At 48.5% G+C, this 19,797-nt stretch overlaps 1 protein-coding gene across 3 annotated transcripts in view; it reads right to left on the reverse strand.

The window, feature by feature from the left end:
- PRDM11 (PR/SET domain 11) overlaps positions 1-19,581 on the reverse strand; it is a 49,930-nt gene extending 30,349 nt beyond the window's left edge. For 2 of the 3 annotated variants that reach the window (XM_085062601.1, XM_085062598.1), the window contains exons 1-3: positions 18,688-19,057; positions 792-910; positions 307-410 (exon numbers count right to left, since the gene is read on the reverse strand). In XM_085062601.1, the coding sequence (XP_084918727.1) occupies positions 307-410; positions 792-910; positions 18,688-18,912 (448 nt within the window). In that variant the 5' untranslated portion in view covers positions 18,913-19,057. Of the gene's footprint in view, positions 1-306; positions 411-791; positions 911-18,687; positions 19,058-19,199 lie in introns of those variants that run through there. The other variant, XM_085062599.1, reaches the window with a different exon arrangement.
- Between the last annotated feature and the right edge of the window lie 216 nt (positions 19,582-19,797).

Below are 19,797 nucleotides of genomic sequence, written 5' to 3' on the forward strand. Positions count from 1 at the left end.
TCAATGCTCCCTTTGCAGTTTCTGAATTCAAGTCTTCGGGTTTTCCAGACTCTCAGGGTTTTCCAATATGCATTTTCATGTTTCCAGCTTGCTTTCCCCTTACCTCCCTACTTCTGCCTAGGCCCTTCATGGACAAGCTGCTTCTGCGCAATGATTTCCCTAACAAACATGCCAGTCTTTTCAGGTGAGAATGCAAATTTGTCCCTGGCTTTTTTTCTCCCCTGCTTCCTGCCCCAAACTGACAGGGAAAAACCAAATTCTACACAAGCAGCAGTGGTGCTTTTCCCTCACTCACAAGACACTTACACCAGAAATCCACTTGCTGAAAGCTCTTGGTCATGATTATATCCCGTTTCCCTTTCAGTTTCTTGGGTTCCATCTCCATGGACTGTGGGTCAGGCCTTCCAGAGCTGAGGAAGGAACAACAGAAGGATGATGCTAACCTAGCAAGATGCTGGGACTGCACACAGAGAGAAGATGAAGCAGTAGGGCCTGACCAACTCCTTTAGTCCCACAGCTGTAGCAGAGAAATAACTAAACTTGCCACCCAGCCTGCCAAAGGCTAGTATCTCAGATCCTTAAGGCTAAAGCCCACAGCAGGTAATGGCTTCAGATAGCGTAGGTGCACATGAATAGGTGACCACCCTGTCAAACACCCCAAGGCAGATCTCACAAGGAAGGGCTTTAATAATTTCAAGAAGCTCAAGTATATCCCTCAAAACCACCTTTAAGCTGGGAGGTAGGTGGAGAGAAGGGATTAAAGTACATCAGACCAAAGCTCAGCCACATACCAAAGCTGTCCATACTCCTGGTCCCGGTGTGGAGAGCAGGCCTCTGTTTTTATTGTCACCATCTCCCCTAAGGAAGCCTGGGTCTGGATCAAACAGTCCTTCAAGTTCTCACTCATGTTCTGAAAAAGAATGAAAGAAGGGAGGAGAAATATGAGTGGCCAAGAAACTACAACCTTGCCCCCCCAGGAACCACAGCCTTCCCCCCCAGGCCGGGGTGCAGCCAGCAGATGAGGCTCCCTGCTGGCACCAAGAGTCACCATCACACTCCAGAGCACCCACATCTGCATGTAGGTGAACTAAGGAGGGAAGAGCAGCTCAGCTGCAGCTCAGGTGAAGAGCGTGAGACACAACAGAGCAACCTGAGGCATGGAGAATCTGAAGTATGCTTCACGGAGCCCGTTAAAAACACACATGGCATTTCCAACTGCACATGGAATTTAAGAATGATGGGTGTGATATGCTATGGGAAGATGGAGCACCACTACCTCAGAGCAGGTCTTTGGGGACAGGACAAGTAAGAGGAATGCAGACTGGGGCACTGAACCAGGATCTGCCCACAAACGTAACATATGCCAGTCTCCATCTGGGAACAGTGTATTACACCCCTGAAGATGGAGCTCTCCATGTGCTCTGGACACCTCTGACAAACAGTTAAGAGCCTACAGCACCCTTTGGGACTCCACCAAGATTGCACAAATCATGCACTTAATCTTCCTCTCCTTTGCAGCAGCCAGAGCTGAGCCACCACCCCTCTTCTGGCACGCAATGCTGCTGTAGTGAAAATGCCTCTCCCTCTGCTCAAGAGCCAGGAGCCACTTCACAGAATCACAGAATCATCAATCACTTAATGATGTCTAAGGACAGCAAGCTCCAAAACAACAACACTTCCCTCCCCCTCCCATAATGGAGTGGCACTGAAGAGAAAATGCAGATATGTCAAGTGATAATGATTTGCAACGGGTTTAATTTAGATTTTTGGAAGGGCCACTAAGATTTAGAGTATACCAGTTTAAGAAAAGGAATAAATTACAGTGCTGCTCATCTCTTCAGTGCATTCATCTTAAGACTTCCTCGAAAGCACACAAACTGTCTGCTCTCAGGTACCACACCAGACCAGACAGATTTCACAGCTGCTCCCCCCAGATCCCCCATCATGCCCCCTCCATGTCCACTGCCCAATGACGTGCTCTGTCATGCTGCATAGTTGCAGTGCTGACGGAGCGGCTTCAGCAGCTAATCAGACCACTTCTGTCTGGGGAGCTGGTGAAAGAGCCCATCCCCATAATGATGCGGCTCGGGGCATTCCTGAATTCATGTTCTAATGTCACAAACCCTTGAAGACAGGACCTTTCATATTCCACACATGGTTGTATGGGCCTGAACACCATGGAAATCTGGTCTGCATTTCTGCCCTATTTACAGCAAGAAAGAATGCCATTCCCAACCTCTCTGGCTCCTCTTTGTGCCAGGGGACAAATGATTCATTTTTCCAGTCCAACTTCTCACATGCCAATGTGCAGCCTAAAAGACATTCAGCAAGTCTGTATCAAGGAGTGTAACTTAATACTCATATAGTGGTCTGAAAGCAAAGCCTCAGCGTAAGTACAGCTAGACGCATGCAAACACTTGCACTTTTAAGCCTTTAGAGGATGTCCAAAACAAGACACATTTTCTTTCAGAATTACCACAGCCATTTAGGAGGACAGAGATAGTAATGCCAAAGAGTAGCTCATTATTTTGGCAGTCTGAATCCCTTGTCTGCGCTCTCTGGAGCAAGAGGAAAGTTCTCCAGTCCTGTACCCATGCACCAGCCAGTGATGCAATCAGGGCCTACCTGCCCTTCTCAGAGTAGAAAAAGTCATTTCTGCAAAGTCTGCAGTAGAGCAGCTGAAGAGGGAGAAAGCTCAAGGAGCCAGAAAATGTTCAAAAAGAAGAGATAGGTGCTGGTCCAGAGCTGGTTATCTGTGGGGTCTGCACTGTCACAGGAAACGTGGCTACTGGTCGTGTGGCACATGCTGTCCGTGAGAACAACCACCCATTCTGGAAGCCTGGCAGACAAGACATCTGGAGTTAAAACACCCATGTTCCCCAATTATTCATTAGAAAGAGATGCATACATTGTCTCTGAAGATAAAATTACTTTTCCATTCCCACTCTTGCCCCATGGAGACTTACAGAGTGAGAGAAAAGAGAAACCCTGTGATGACACAGTCAGATCTCTTGCCAGGGAAGGTCACCGTGCTTCCTTCAGTTCTGGTTAAGCTACTGCATAACTCCAAATGAGAAAGGGGAAAAAAAGAAAGAAACACTGTGTTTACTTTACACATGAAGCTCTGTGTTTTACTGTATAGCACATGTTGCAAGCCCTACCCTCTCCTGGTCCTCCCTGAACTCCCTCCAACTTATCAGCAACATTCCTGTGCAGCACACTGGCGGAGCAGCACCTTGCACCGAGATAACACTCTCCCTGCCCCTGCTCGGGATTGCCATGTTTGTGTTCAAGTGCTGCATTTACTTTCTGGCCACTGTTGCCAGCTGGGGCTCTGTTTTCAGGGAACCGCTATGCTGCTGTAAGAGCCCTTGCTCCCAGGCCACCACATACCCTGCCAACCCTCCCACCAGCTCTGAGGGTAAATCACTGCTTTAGGGCTGTCACACGACTCCTTGCTGTCTCACACAGCACAAATGCAATCCCAAGTTCACCACTAACTCACCTCCTTTCACTCCTTGAGACTTGCCCAGATTTTATGTTGCCCACAAACACAATCCAAATTAACTTTGTGCTTTTTTTCCCAGGATACCAACAATCTTGGAATCAAGAGAATAATTTAGGCTGCAAATGACCTTCAAGATCATCATGTCCCACGTAAATCTAGCTCTGCCAAGTCCACCAGTAAATCAAAGAATCATTGAGGCTGGAAATGACCTCTAAAATCATCAAGTCCTACCATAAACTTAGCATTGCCAAGTCCACCACTAAACTAAATCCCTAAGTGCCACAGCTGCATGTCTTTTAAGTGCCTTCCAAGGCTGGAGACTCAACTACTTCCCTGGGCAATTTGTTCTAACGCTTGATAACTCTTTTGTAGTATCCAATCTAAAATTTCCCTGGTGCAACTTGAAGGCATTTCCTCTCATCCTATCACTTGTTAATACGGAGAAGAGACTGATTTCTGCCTCTTGATTAGTATTGAGCCAAAAAAATAATACCCAGCTGAGACTACTACACTACCAGCAATGGGGCTCCTTTTGTTGTCACACTGTGACCTTCATTTAGCCTTTACGCATTGAATTATAGAATGGCTTGGGTTGGAAGGGGCCTTAGAGATCATCTAGTTCCAATCTCACTGCAGGGACAGCTTCCACTAGACCGGGCTGTTCAAAGTACCATCCAATTTGGCCTTGAACATTTCCAGGGACGGGGCAGCCACAGCTCCTCTGGACAACGTGTTCCAATGCCACAACACCCTCACAGTAAAGAAATTTTTCCTAATACCTAACCTAAATTTATCCTCACGCAGTTTAAAGCCATTCCCCCTTGTCCTATTGCTACAGGCCTTGCTAAAAAGTCTGTTCCCAGCTTTCTTATAAGCTCCCTTCAAGTACTGAAAGGCAAGAATCAGGTCTTCCTGGAGCCTTCTCTTCTCCAGGCTGAACAATCCCAAGTCTCTCAGCCTGTCTTCACAGGAGAGGTGCTCCAGCCCTCTGATCATCTTCACGGCCCTCCCTCCTCTGGCCTCGCTCCAATAGTGCGTCTGTGACACACTGAATCATCCCATCTATTTATTCCCATGACTTGTTGCACAACTTCAGTGCATTAAACATGCTAGACTTACCAAGTTTTACCTTTATCAAGTAAAATTATAGCAACACCAGAAAATCATGCTATGTCAGAAAAGAATGTTTAAAAAGAACCTGCACAGACTATTACAATTAATACACCCTTAAATCATGACCAATCTGATCCATATCAGCTATGACGTTATTTTACTGGAAGCGAACATCAGACTGCAGGTAGCCTAGTTTAATTTGCCCAGTTAAACCTGAAATTGGCCTACTTGCTTATGAATAAGACACAAATTTTTTTTAAGTCTAACTCACTATGGTATGTTGTTTTTGTTTTTTTTTTAAATTAGCATTTATGGCCCAGAGTGCTACTCAGCCAGGCCTTTTAAAATCCCTGGGTGCAAATTAGCCAGAACAGCAAACTTTAAAATGTACTGCTGTAGTAGCTGCTATTTGGTAATTTCCCAAGCTACTGCTACCAACAGAGAGCATTACGCTGCTGCTGTAACTGGTACCACCTTCTAGCTTTTCTTCTAGAAAAGAAACCTATGACATTTCTCCAGTTCCAGACCTCAGCGGATGGCTGTGCTTTCAGGACTCTTTTAGCTTCTCATGTATTCAAAGCAGTGCTCAATTTTTCATAATTTCACTGCTCATAAGTTTCTTTCTTGCCATTTCTCCTCCCCCTTTAGCTTTCCACAGCTACATGAGTCTAATTCACGTTCTGCAGTTTTCACTCCCTCCACTTCGTTGTTTTGGGGTTTTACTGGCAATTTTTGTAATTGTGTTTGTTCTAGCACCTAAATATGAGGAGCCTCTGAAGATTTCAGATGATGTGGAGAAGCACCATGGAAGCATAAGCAGAGCAGGCTCCTTGGTTACTACTGAGGATATTCCTGGGGTACTTGGCCTCAAATGTGCATGTCCCTGTGCCCACCAGGACATTTAGCCCTCCCAATGTTCAGTGCGCACACAGCCTACTGCAGTGTCCTAGCAGCACATCAGTGAGGACAATCCTGCAGTGAGGGGGATGCTGTGATGATCCAGGTCATGTCTGCACACAACACCAAGTGCTTTGGACAGCAAAGGCAGCTGTGCACAGTGGTCCTCAGCAAACCCAGGACACCAGTGTGACTGCTACAAATCCCAGGAGGTATCCCTGGGTCATCCCTGGGTTCACAGGCAGTGCCACATAACCTCCCCTGTTTTCTTTACAAAGTAGGCAAGGATCTGTCACATTCCTGTATGAGATATGTTAAGAGCTCCAGTGGCTTTGCCATATTGCTCAAAATCAGGGAAGTAGAAAACACAAGAACATCTGAGCTGTTACTCTCTACTGCAGGAAAAAAACCTCTAAATGGGGTTAAAGCATGAGCAAACCTGTGAATTCCTGTCCTCAAGTATGCTGCCTTTATCACTGCGCCTCTTGTAGTTATTAGTTAACAGTCCCAGACTCTTATCTGCATGGATCAGCCTCCAAAACAGAGCTTTAATTTCACATTTTATTGGCAGGTTTCCCAGACTGGGACATTCTTTCATGTGAAACAACCATATAGGAATCCATCCCCTCCTCAGCCCACAGCTCCTTCACTCAGTTTCTCACTGCTGGCCTTCTGGAGGTCATCCCCTCTTCTTTTAAGACAGATCTTGTGTAGCTTGTACCAAATTTTAAAGTGCAGGCCACCGGTCAAAGATGGACATGAGTTCATATGCTCTTTCTACAGTTGCATATTATTACCAGAAATAGTAAACCAGAACAGGCAGCTACTGACAAGCTGAGAACAGAGAATAAAGCACAGCATTCAAGGCTCTGAGCTCACCCCACACAACCACAGAAGACCCAGGCTGACTGTTCTCCCTGAGGTAAATGCACTTACCAAGGTCCTTGGCCATGCCAACCACTTCAGGTCACTTAAGAAGTACCAGCTGGCTGTACAGCTCATGCCTGCAGCCAGTGCAAACTCTGAAAGAACCCACAAAGAGGGAGAACCAGTCTGCTCAGAGGAGGACTACTGTTCACAGTAAGATATAAGCCAATGCTCCACCAGGAATATTGGTTTTGCCTTGAGAGTTGCTACAGCACTGGTTTAACTTTTCCCCAAAGATGTTCCTGTGGGAGAAGCTGTCCTCCACCCAGGTGTACAGCAGAGCAGTGTCTCAGCACAGTAAGGCTCGTGGCGGCAGGGCAAGACCCCATGACCTGGCTCCCAGCCTGCTGCAAGGCCAGGGCTCTTGTCTGATGGCCATAGAGTGGGGCTGAATGCAGCCAGCACACCTGACAACAAGCTGAAGCAGTCACAAATTCAAATTTAATTAGTGAAAATTAAAGGTCATGCATGATCTAGGATTTGAGCAGCCATGGGCTCTGACCAGGACTTGTTTCACTCATTGTCAATTACCCCTCTACACTCAGGAGCAATAAATTCACCAGAAGTATGAAATATTTTCTTTGCGTTTCAAATTCTGAAAACACTGAAGATGGTCAGGACTACAAAAACAGATACCTGGAAACACCAGCAGGTTTTCTACAGCTTTCTGAAGAAGTTTGAAATCACAAGATTTAAACCTATTTTACAGCAGGGAGGGTTGAGAGCTCCCAGTGGTTTTAACTTGCCCAAGACCAGCAATTTACATGACAAATAGCATGGGGTGCCACAACACTAAATTCCCACTGCCATCCTGACTACAAACAAGCTGGGAACAGAGAAATTCCAGTTTGCCAACCTGGAACTCCTGCTGTAATCTCAAATGGATGCGAGATAAGTTCACACTGTCACTCTTACACGGTTCATTGTCAAAATATGTCATCAAAACCTTCTATGATCTGCTTCATGACAGACACATTTCAGAGGGGGAAGAAGACAGAAAACCTCTGAAATAATCCCTGAACCAGTCTTATGTTTGTTTTATGATGGCTTCTAGTGAAGTTGGAAAATAGTGATAACTTTACAAGATTTGTCACAGAATTCTGTATTATGGTCAGTTGGGAGCATCTGCCCTTTGTTGATCTCAGAGTAGGAAGAGGATCCATGTGCTGATCCACATGTTGCCATGGATCAGCACAAGCCTATGCAAAGCAGGTATTACCCGATGCAACTTCTCTATATTAAATATTGAGTAAGGACTCAAACAAGCAGGATGCTGCCAACATAAAGCTCCCATGCAGCCTAAAAGCCTCTGAAACACTGCAACATGCCACAGAACCAAGGCAGGCACTTAAACACAGCTGAAAGAATTATGTAAGTGACTTGTGGTTTTAAAACACATGGAAACTTCTCATTTTTGCTGTACTCAGCTCCCTGCATCAATCTCACAGATTTACATAGATTTAAGGGTAGAAAGGAGAATTAGGGCAACCTGACTGACCCCCTCCTTTACTTTTAGCTTGCAAACAGGACAAAACCTCCATCTGAGACTAGCAAGAGGAAGAGAAGCCAACATTTCATGAGAACTTCATCTCAGTTGTTAATCCCCATCACAGACAAGTCGTATGTGACTCTCTCTAGTTCTGGGCACCAGACAGCAGTTCTTTCAAAGGGCCCTGCAACCCAGCAGGAAAGGCTGAAATACCCAGCATGCTGGGACACTGCTTTGAGCAACTGGAAAGAATTGCTTCCCAGGTTAATGGCTGTAACAAACCTCACCATCTTTGGTCACAACTGCCAGTTGTACTTCGTTGCCTTTGGCTTCAACATAAATATATACCTACATTTATAAAGTTAAAACAAACAGACACAAAACCCCAGTACTAAAACAAGATCTTATTCCACCAACATTTTTTCCCTCAGGACAGAATAAGAGTACAACTAAGTGGCAGCTGTAAGCCTTCTTCCTTAAGGCACTACTGAAAGGTGTTTGGATAACAAAAGCAATAAGCACTGAATAAAACTACATACATAGCAGAGCCGCCTTGGATATGTATCCATGCAGTATTTTCTCAGCTTTCCACAATTTTCTTCATTCTTCTGTGTAACTCTTCCAATTTTCTCTACAGTACTTCAATATGCTGGCACTAGAAAGCCCCGCTGATGTAACACTGAGTCTGAAGTAAATAAAAGGTTTGCAGACATAAAACTATCTCTTCACCCTGATTCATTATCACCTTGTTCGTGTCCAAAATCATGGTTGTCTTTTCAGGCTAGGACTTGGCACAGAAAGCTCCCCAGAGCCGCCTGCCCATTCTGACCCCCATGTTCTCACATGGCACTGCTCAGGACACAGCCTCCCTTGCAGATCACGTTCAGGACATGCCTTTCCAGGTTCATAAATCTCTACTTGTCTGCATGAAAATAATTTGGTTTCAATAACCTCATTTACCAAACAAACTGCCTTACACCGTCCTGTCCCTATCAACAGCTACAATTCACTAAACATGTATCATCTACACATTTTGCCAGTGATGAGTCATGTCTTCTTCTGCATCACTGAGTAAGTGTCAGGCAGAACTCGCTTCTCCCTTCCCCTTATCTGAAGGGAAGGGTCATCAAATCTACTTCTTTGAAAACACAGCCTCCACATATCATGTTGCAGAGACTCTTCTGTAAAATGATCAAGCTCTATCTTAAAATAGCTGGATTATTTGCTCCCCTCGTCTAAGGTGGCAATGCCAGAACCATGATCTTTTGATGCTGAAAAGCTATTTTCTACGTTCATCTCAAAGTTAATCCTCAAATAGTTGATTTATTAGTGTGCTAGTACTGTCCTTTTGCTTAGAGTATCTTTCATCCTCCTTACTGTTTATATTGCCACTTCATTTTATTTATTGGATGCTGGATCTCTATCAATCACTACCTTCACTTCCTAAGCCACTTATATTTTATTGATATTCTCTGGCATTGAATATTAATTGGGTTCTCATGCACTGAGTTAACTGCCTTTTATATGTAAATATATCACACCTACAGATCTCTCTTTAAACCAATGGTAAGCTTCTGAAAGAACAAAATCAGACCTTTTTAAGAAGTACAAGATACTTTCTATGACACCAATTTCCATGCATAAATAACTTTATATTTACCCAGGATTGGTATCATGCTACCCAGCCTGTATTTTCCCAGCCCATCCACTTGGCCATTTTCAAAACTGTCCCAACACAATCACTGATTCAGTCTCCTGCATTTGCTGTAATCCACCAAGACTGATTAAAAGTAAACATGAACAAGCTGGAGACCTCTTCTCATTCATCTACAGCTCACTATATTCCAAGGGAATGTGCTTTTCTCCTTAGCACAGCTGCCAACAAAACTCTGCTTACCCACAGGACCCCACCCTACACAACTCCCATGTGGGTCCTTGGTTGCCTACTTGTAATACTCAACTTCTGGATATTGAACTTATCCTTTCCTTGCTGCTGGCCCAGATGTCAGCCTCAATGGCAATGAAGGGCACATAGCTCAACAAAGGGAAGCAGAGATCTGAATTTACTGCCCAAATGACCTTTTACTCTCATTCAGGGACAGACAAAAAGACTGAGTGAGAAAGTGTTTGGTTGGCACACAACAGGCTGGGCCACTGTCACACTCCTGCTCTTCTGCTGTGCTGGGAGAGGGAAAAGACACTGGAGTGCCTTTAATGTTTTATAAGGCACGTGCAGGAAATTCAAGATGCCCTGGTCAGGTCCTGCCAGCTTTGCTGTGCACCTGGGACCCTGCCACATAGCACTGAGCACCTGCCTGCCACCTCCACTGCCCACAGAGGAGTCACATGCAGCCAGAAGACCCCTGCACCTGTGCAGGCTGGTCAGCCGAAAAATTTTTGTGGGTGAGCAACACTAGTGATTCACGTATTTGAACAATGATGGAGGTAAAAAGGGAAAGGGAAGGGAAGGCGTGGGGGTGGGCAGGAAGCAAACCCCAGACACTAGTTTCTAAATAGCAGATGTGGCTATTCTGGCTAGCAAACTTCCACTTTAATTTCTAACCCACAGAGATGGGAAATGATTCATGAAAAATCAACAGGATAAAATTAGCTGGAAGGCAGAGAGATAATTCATGCAACCCAACCATCATGGGCTGAAGTGCCAACACTACCAGCACTGCCTGGCATTTCAGCCTCCGGTGCCCTTCAGTGACTGGCACCTGGCCAGCAATCAGCTCCACATATATTTCCTTAGTGTCAAAATTAGCCCCTTTGAAAGCACATCCATCTTCTAACAAGACAGCCTTTCACTCAGCAGTTTTCCAGAAGTTCCAGCTTTTCGCTTTTCCTTTCTTTCAAAAAGAAAGTTCACCTGCAGTATGCTTTTTCTTCCACTGGTGAATGTTTAGTGGTGTCAGAAGACTGAGCTGGACAGACAGGCTTGCACAGACATCTGTAAGCCATGGCCAAGCTATGCACTAAAATCAAACTGCCCCACTGTGTCAGAAAACTCAGTGCATTTCACCAGAGCTTCCCTTTCCTACACAAAGCAAACAACACACTCAACAGCAACAACCAAGTGATGGTCTGCCTTCACATACACCAGTGATTTTTTGTAAGACTGCTGCTAAATTCTGTCAGGAATCACGAAACACAATTTCACACTTGATACAGCCACATGACAGAAAGTTTCTTGAGCAGACCGTATTATTTACAGATCACAACCCAAAGCAAGATGAGAAACTTCCACTCCTCCAAGAGACCTCTGAACTTCCAGTAGGTACCCAGTCATTCAGCAATTTCCCTTCCTGCCACCCAATTCAAAAGCTTCAGGAATCAAATGTAAAATTGTAAAGCCTCTGGAGCACCAATACCTCTAGGCAGGCAGTCTCAGGTGCAGGGGAATCCCCATTCCAATGTGACCTATGGGTACAGGTGTAAAATAAAGCAAAAATCCTGCTTTGGCAACATTTATCCAGCTGGTGCCTGTTTCTGTGGAAGGATGTCACAGGACAGTTCCTCTATGCTTGTTACAGTGGTTTCACTCTACTTGGGACTTGCGGACATGGCAGGCAACTCCTTTCTTTTTACTTGTTAAGCAAAAAGGGAAGAGTATTTGGGAGAAAATGAGAAGGTAGGAGCAGATCTTACTTTCACTTGCTCCCAAAATTCTGACAAACTAGCTCCGTCCTTTAAAAGCACTGACAAACACAGCAGGGAAAATGAAAACACATCAACTGTTCCACAAAATGCAGAGGAAGCAAAAGCAAGAGCAGTATTTATTTCTCCTCATTTGTACCCTCTTGCAGGCCATTAGAAAGATAAGATCTCACAGCACAACAGACATTATTCAGAGCTGGTAAATCTGTCTGCAGGTTAGGGACTCATGTTACATGGCTTGGATGAGTAGTGGTTGAGCATGGGTCACACCGACCCGCTTTTCCTTGGGGCAGGCAGCAGTCCAGATACTCCCAGTGTTGGATCTGCCAAGAAATCAGATACCCGTGTGCTGAATTCACCACCACCACAATTTGATCTGCACATTCCCTTCCATACAGAGAGAGAGGGGTGTTCAGACCCTGTATATCCTAACAGAGCTAACTAGGAAAAAATAAATTCCAGCAAGGGCCAAACACTTCTGGTCCATACATGCAACCTCAAGTGCATCTTCTGCATAAAGGTATTGGGTTTCACAGAAATACCTGGTCCTTTACACTATGTATATTTTTAAAATACTGATTAGCAGAAGCATGAAAAGAGCCCAAGAACTCATTCAATTCCAGTCCAAAAAGCAGAGGGAGCATGTCAGAGTGACTTCACGTATACAAGTCACTGAGGGACTACAAATGTACACCAACTATCCTAGAAGAATTCAAAAGCAACATCTCAACACCTGACTAGCAATCAGACTTGGTTAAGAAAATCCAATCCACCCAGTCAATCACCCGTTAACTCCACTAGACCTAGACAGGATATCCTAGCATCTGATTTAGTTGGTGCTAGCTCTCAGCACATCCAGGACAGGCAATCAGTGGATCCACTGCTCTGGAGGTACCACCTTTGCAACAGCAATGCAGCATTTAGTTAGTGGGACTTTGTGCTAAGGGTCAGGTACTTCTACATCCACAGAGCAGACCTTCACTACTTGAGGTAGAATTTTCAAGGAACAAAGTGACTTACAAACATGCCATACATAAGAATGTTCTCTTTTGTATCATAAAGGGAAGAGAAAATTAGTAATTTAAAAACTTCTATTCTTCAAAAGCTGATTGAACTAATTTGATCTCAGAAAAGATGATTGGCAAGCCTAGGTGTGAAACGTGACAACTATAGAACACATTTTATTGTTCATAAAAGGATGTTCCTGTGTCGTCAGTACTGGCTTTTCCTTCAGTCAGTTTCCACGTGTTTTCATTAATTTCCCCTGAATTGATAAAAGGACTGGACCCTGCAAACTGTGGTGTATTTAGCATTCCCATTAGCATTTCCAAGCAAGAGGTCTCCAATTCAAAGAAAGCCACAGAACACATGAAGTACTCCAGCAGCATCAGGAGAAAAGCAATTTTAAAAATATGAACAGCAAACCCCCTTGATGTACGCAGACATGAGGAAGTCAAGGCTTATACAAATGAAAGGTATAAAGAGGAACATGCTGGCAGTGGAAAGGCAATTCCAGTCAAACTTAGGACATTTTTCAAGGAAGATGCTCTGAACACCTAGTTTGAGTCTGCAGCTGAAGGACCACATTAAACTCCACCCAGCATATTATGATGCAGTTTATACAATACATCTTCAAAATAAAGCTTCATTGTACTAAAAAATGAATGTCCTGGAAAATATTTCATATTGATTATCAGCCTGCAAATAACTGATGGGCCTGACCAATATCAGCTCCAATTACCAGCCTTTAACACTCTGAAACACCCTGAAAAGGTGTTAGTGAGACACCATTGGAGCTGTGGGCCCCAGATGCCCTGATCTATGGTCAGGAGCCTGAAGCCAATGCTCTGCAGCCTGCAGGGATGATCTGGCTTGGGGACCGGCACAGGATGCTCAGTGCCTCAGCTCACCACTGTGCAAGGCAGGAACACTGCTGGCTCTCAAGGAAGCTAATTACAGCAACCCTAGAGCTGCTGCATGAGATAATCCCCCACATCACCTCCCATGAACTTCTACCACTCTGTCCTTAGACGTGTCCCCCAGTACCCACTGCCAGGCTTCCACAGGCAGAAGCCAGCCCCAGCTGACAGCAGCACAGGCAGCAAGGTGAGTGCTGGGAGCAGCAGCCCCAGTAGGGCTTGATGCCAAGACTTTAGAACAGCAGTCCCTCCCGTGGGACAAGTCACTACAAGCGAAGGAAAACTAGCCTTGCTGAAAAGCCAAAGCCTAAGGAAGAGAGAAGAAAGGGGGCAGAGAAAGGAAGCTATTTATCAGAGCACATTCAAACTGGACAACTTGGCTTATGACAGACCCTTCTGATGGGCCCCTTACTGATGGCTGTCCATGAGCAAGAGACTGCACTGAAACAGTTCTGCAGTACGCATTACTGACTGACTGCTGGAGGCTGCCAGTTTCTGCAGCTTAAACCTTAAATTATATGTATAATGCTTTTACCTTCTGACTGCAGAGAAACTGCTCTGAGCCTAAGCACTGCCAGAGTACTGCCTCCCAGCCTTGCAGAGGGAAGCAGCCTTTGAGCAGCAGCTCTGACCCACAAATTGAGCAATGACCAAGATACAAAACAGCAAAGCTTTTAAGTGTCAATATTTTTAATTGCTTGACTATCTCTCTGCAGAAACATATGTTCTTGCACTTACGTGAAGAGCTTGGGATGGAAGAAGGAAAAATGTCTTAACTAGTACCATCTTCACTGACTCATGCTGAAGTCCAAAGCCTACGTGCTGAGGACAGTGACCAGACTTCTAAAAAAACACATGGAAAATGTGATTCTAGTTGCCAAGTCAAAATTTACTCCATCTCTGCTTTTTTGCTCTCAATTCTAACAGTCTCTTCTATCAGTACTGCCTCTCATGTGGTGGGCATTATTAAGAAAAAATTCTCTAACATGAGATACTTGTGTTGCCCTCCTCACCAGGTTTGAGGGCACCTTGGCTGCTCACACCTTTCAAAGATGCCACAGGACTGCTCTGTTTTCCATTGCTCTTTGGCCTCTTGTACCTGCAAATTCTTCCCTTTCCAAAGCACTTTTCCCCTCATCATTCCGAAGGTGCCATACAGGGCAACATGAACCTCTCACCTCATCCTCCGCTTTTCTTAGGGTGGTTGGACTTGCTACTGGAATCCACTTGCACAGACAAGTTTAACTAGCAGGAATTCCTGAAAAGCCACATTTTACTATGTAGCTTTAGAAGGAATATTGCTCTAGAGGTTTTATTTAAGAACAGCTTTTGTAGCACAGAAGAGGTCACAGGGAAACAGAAAACCCTGTGAAATTAAAGCTTTCTTTACTCCACTACTGCAGAGGGGTCAGTGCTAGAGGAGGCACTAAAACTGTCTACAGCTGCACAAGAGCTCTGGTCCAAGAAACTTCACCCACTACAAGAGAGCCTCAGGCAGGAGCACTGTACAGACGCGCTCAAAATGAAAAACACCACGAGCATGACAAGGGGCAAAGCGTGAAGCAGCAAAGCCAACATCTCACAGCAGGGCTGCCCAGTTGCAGGCCAGCAGGAATTCTGCCACTTGCTCAGTGCCAGTGGATATTGCACGTGCTGGCTCCACTTCATTGGCTATGCCTGTGCTTCGAGCAGCTCTCAGCCCCGCGGTCTGAAGGGTACAGATCAGACAATTCAGCACTAATGCAAGAAGATATATCAAGCAAACCCTGATGAGCATCCAGGTGACTCCAGATTTCTTAAAAGGCCAGAAAGCTGCAGTGCAAACTGGGAAATAAAAGTGATGTTTGCTTGTTTTGGCTTTACTTAGAAAAACCACGGGTCTCAGACACACATGTTCCCCATGCAAAGGAGACATCAGAAGTTTCCACCTGTACTTGCTCTACTGGGAACAACAGCCATTACTTCTCACTGCTACCCAGTTTTTATCTACATTTCAAGTTTTAGCAGCTTATTTCTTCCTTCTGAAGGTCTCCCTGTTAACCTACGATATTATTATTTAATTATCAAACAAAAACAAGTCCAAAACATTTTGTCTTTGGGACTACATTTAGTTTCTCTGTGCAGATTTTCACATATGTGCGACAAAACTGGATTAGCAATAATTATTTGAAATATGCTACTCCAAAATGTCACAAAAATTAGTCAGCATTTAAAGAACTCTGGAAATGGTTTAGCAGCTCTTACAGATGAACCAGCAAGAGATGGGCCCTACTAACAGAAACTTTAAGAAGAGCTAGGTAAAGGAACTTTAAAGAGCTAGGTAAAAGCATATACTTCTCTTGCATAAATGGACATGGGGCAAGAAAAGCTTAAAACCCCACAACTCCACTTGGGAATTAACCAGCATGAGGAAGGAGTTATGAAAGGAAAAAAGAATATTAAAAAAACACAGAAGGATGAAGTGTACATGGTACTCTATAAAAAGACCAAAGAGCTCTCCTGCCTGGCCTGGTTGTATTTCTCCTCAATATACATACTTCGATTCCTGACTCATGGCGTCAACTTCCACTCACCACAATGCCTGCATCCCCGCAATGCAAAACCAGCCTGCTGCAGTACAGAAGCCCCTCCTGCTTCAGGCTCCTCTTGCAGTGTTCACAACCTTTAGACTGCTTCTACCAATTTCAAGCAGTTCCATCACTTTCCAGCAAGGAATACATGCAATAACCTGCCCCCCTCCCATCCCAATAAGATGGACCTTGCATCAGTTCATAAAAAAATCAGAATTCAGATAAGTCCTTGCTTTTGCCCTCATTAATTAAAATCAGGTATTACCCTCACAATAATCCTCCCCTTTGATTGTTAAAAAAGTGTAACAGACTGCTATCAGCAACAAATAAGGCTCACAATGAGAATCCCCCACAATGAGAACTGCTCCAGAAAGCACCATGCCTCATGCATGGTCCACAAAGACGCTAGAGGAGCAACAGGCCAGTATCCCAAAACCAGAGAGCTCTGCACCAAAGCCAGCACTGAGTCAGGAGCCTCAGGACCTCCTTCATGCCCCACAAACAACTTGAAGCCACAGCAGCTTTTGACATGACTCCTGAGCAGGAGGGAACAACAACTTCCCCTGGTCCTGCTACTCCATGCTGCAGTGAGATTGGTCAATTCAGCATCCAGCCAAGAGCCAGGGCAAACTTCAGCATCTCCCACGGCTACCTCAAATCCTGCCTGGTGAGTGGCTCCAGCAGCCAACCCTTCTTTTGCTAATACAGTTCTTGGCCACACCAACAGCCCCGACACTTGAACTCTTTGCAGGCTGCATGTGATTCAAGAGCTCCACATCACTCATCCACATCTATTCCTTCTAGAGCAGGAGCACCTTTGGTCCAAGCACCCCTTGCAAGAAGCAAACACCCAACATCTCAATACTTTTGCTTCTAATTGCAGCTTGCACTCGAAAAGCAAAAGCGCGCCACCCTCATCAGGCGCGTTCGCCTGTTGTGGAGTTTATACACAATTCATTAGAAACTCAGGAGACTCATTTCCGTTTCCACTTTCACTGCTCATAATCTGGGTGATTAGACAAACGGAAATTTAGGGGACATGAAGCCCAACCCAGGCAGCAAGTTTGTGCTCCAGGGAGTCAGACTCACAGGCAGTTAAGCCTTGCTGGCAGGACCGGATCAAAGGAGCTGCTGGATATTTGGGGCTGGGGCTCCTTTGCTGCTCAACAAACTGCTGCACACACCTGCCGTGCTGGAAAACAATCCTATCTTACGGTTAGGTTGCTATTTTATTTAAGCTGGTTCTGCCAGTTCTCCTCCCATTAATGAGAGGCATTAATCACAGGAAAAAGAGGAAGCAACACTGAGCCAACAGTTTTGCCCACAGGCCAGGTTTTTTTTTTTCCAGGGATCTGAAAGGGGACTCGGGAGGCATCTTCCATTTTCCTCTGAAATACGACAAGTGATACAGGACCATTTGCAAAGGAACTTGCGAAATTTTATAACTTTAAAAAAAAACCCCAAACTTACAAAAACCCAAACTTACAAAGCGGGAGAAAGGCCCAAGAATACCCATCTGGAGTTTTTCTACGTGAGTTAAAGAGAGAATTCCGGCTGAGCGGCGCAAAGGCAGCTCTGCTCCGGCGCTGTGCACGGGGCGCGGACGATGCTGCAGGCGCGGTGCCCGTGTCCCGGGGGTGCCCGTGTCCCGGGGGTGCCCGTGTCCCGGGGGCGCCCGCGTCCTGGGGAGCGCCCGTGTCCCGGGGGTGCCCCTGTCCCGCGGGGTGCCCGTGTCCCGCGGGGTGCCCGTGTCCCCAGGGGTGCCCGTGTCCCCAAGACTGCCCGTGTCCCCAAGACTGCCCGTGTCCTCAGGGCTGCCCGTGTCCCCAGGACTGCCCGTGTCCCCAGGACTGCCCGTGTCCCCAAGACTGCCCGTGTCCCCGGGGCTGCCCGTGTCCCCGGGGCTGCCCGTGTCCCCAGCTGCCCGTGTCCCCGGGGCTGCCCGTGTCCCCAAGACTGCCCGTGTCCCCGGGGCTGCCCGTGTCCGGGAGTGCCCGTGTCCCCAAGACTGCCCGTGTCCCCGGGGCTGCCCGTGTCCGGGAGTGCCCGTGTCCCCAAGACTGCCCGTGTCCCCAGGCTGCCCGTGTCCGGGGGTGCCCGTGTCCCCAAGACTGCCCGTGTCCCCAAGACTGCCCGTGTCCGGGAGTGCCCGTGTCCCCAAGACTGCCCGTGTCCCCGGGGCTGCCCGTGTCCGGGAGTGCCGCCGCCGCCCCGGGAGCGCCCCGCGCCGCCCCGCCCCCGCGTTCCAATGTGGCGCGCGCCCGCCCACCCCCGCCGCCCATTGGCCGCCGGCCGCGTCAGTCCCGGCCCCGCTGGCGGCCGCGGGCGGGGCGGGGGGGCCGGGCGGGCGCAGCCGCGGCGCGGGCGGGAGAGGCGCGGCGGGAGCGGCGGGGACGGGCCGAGCCCCGCGCCGCCCGCCCCGAGGGGGGAAAAGCGGGGCGGGCGGGGAGGGGGGGCGATACTTGCGCCCGCGGGTCGCCGCCGCCGCCCCGCCCGCTGCGGGCACCCCTCGGCCGGACCTCCCCCCCGGGCTGGGACAGGTTCCCCCCCCGCGCTCCGCAGCCATTTTCGTGGCCACCTTGGCTACCAGCGAGGCTGACTCACCTCGGCACTGCGGGCGCGGGGAGCCCGCCTCGGCGTCGGGGGGCCCGCTCCGCCCGGGAGGGGCGGGGGGAGCCCGGCTGGCTGCGCCCTCCCACCCCGCCGGCCCCGCTGGCTAGTCCCAGGCGAGGACGGGTCCCGGGGCCGGGCCGGGCTCGGCGGAGGCGGCAGCGGCGGCTCCCTCCCTCCCGGCCGTGACCACCATCTTATTAGCACAGGAAATGACATGGAGAACGGAAGAGAGGGGCGTTCGGGGGCCGAGCCCGGGGACCCCCCGAACCGGGGGGAGGCGCCGCCGGCCCGCCCGGCCCGGCCCGGCCCGGCCCGCCGAGGCTCTCCCGGGGCCGCGGCGTTCCTGCTTTCCTTCCAAATACCCGCGGTGGGAAAAGAGGAGGGGAAAAAATAATAAAAAACAAACCCCGCACAAAGCGGAGGGGAAGGGGGGGAGGGAGGAAAACCACCAAAAAACAAACGCAGAAGAAGCCGAGCAAGCCCAAACCGCCCGCGGTTCCCACCTCCTGCTCCGGAGCCTGCCAGTTCCGCGCGGAGCCGCCGGCGATCAGCGCCCGCGGCCGGCCGGGGGCTCGCGGGGGCTCTGCAGGACGAAAGCCGCCCGGACGGCCCGCGGGCACCGCGCGGGGGGAGCCGCCGGCCGAGGGGGCCCGTCCCGGTGGAGCCGCCGGGCTCCCCCCCGCCGGGCTCCCCCCGGGCGCTGCCGCGGCCACCACCTGCCGCCGCCCGGCAGCCGCCGCGGCGCCCCGCGGAGGGGAACCCGGCCGCCCGCCCGCGCCCTCGGGGCCGCCCGCCTCCGGGGCACGGCAGCCAGGCGTGACCCCCGCCCGCCGCCGTGCCCCAGGGCTCCCCCGCCGGCCGGGGCCGGGGCCGGGGGCGGAGTTGCCCCGGGGCGGGCGCCTGTCCCACCGGCGGCACCCCGCGCCTCTGCCCGCCCGTCGGGAACCTCATGCTCTGCTGCGGGAAGACAGTGAATGGGAAGACGCGGTGTTTCCCTGGCGCTCGGAGCTCGATCGCATTTCAAATTACCCCCCAAAAAAGCAACCCACCCAAGAGCAACGGTAACAACAAACCCTACCCTCGGGCTCTGTGCAGAAATTG

This window comes from Lichenostomus cassidix, chromosome 5 (assembly GCF_008360975.1).
Source record: "Lichenostomus cassidix isolate B80296 chromosome 5, HeHo_3.0, whole genome shotgun sequence".
NCBI lineage: Eukaryota > Metazoa > Chordata > Aves > Passeriformes > Meliphagidae > Lichenostomus > Lichenostomus cassidix.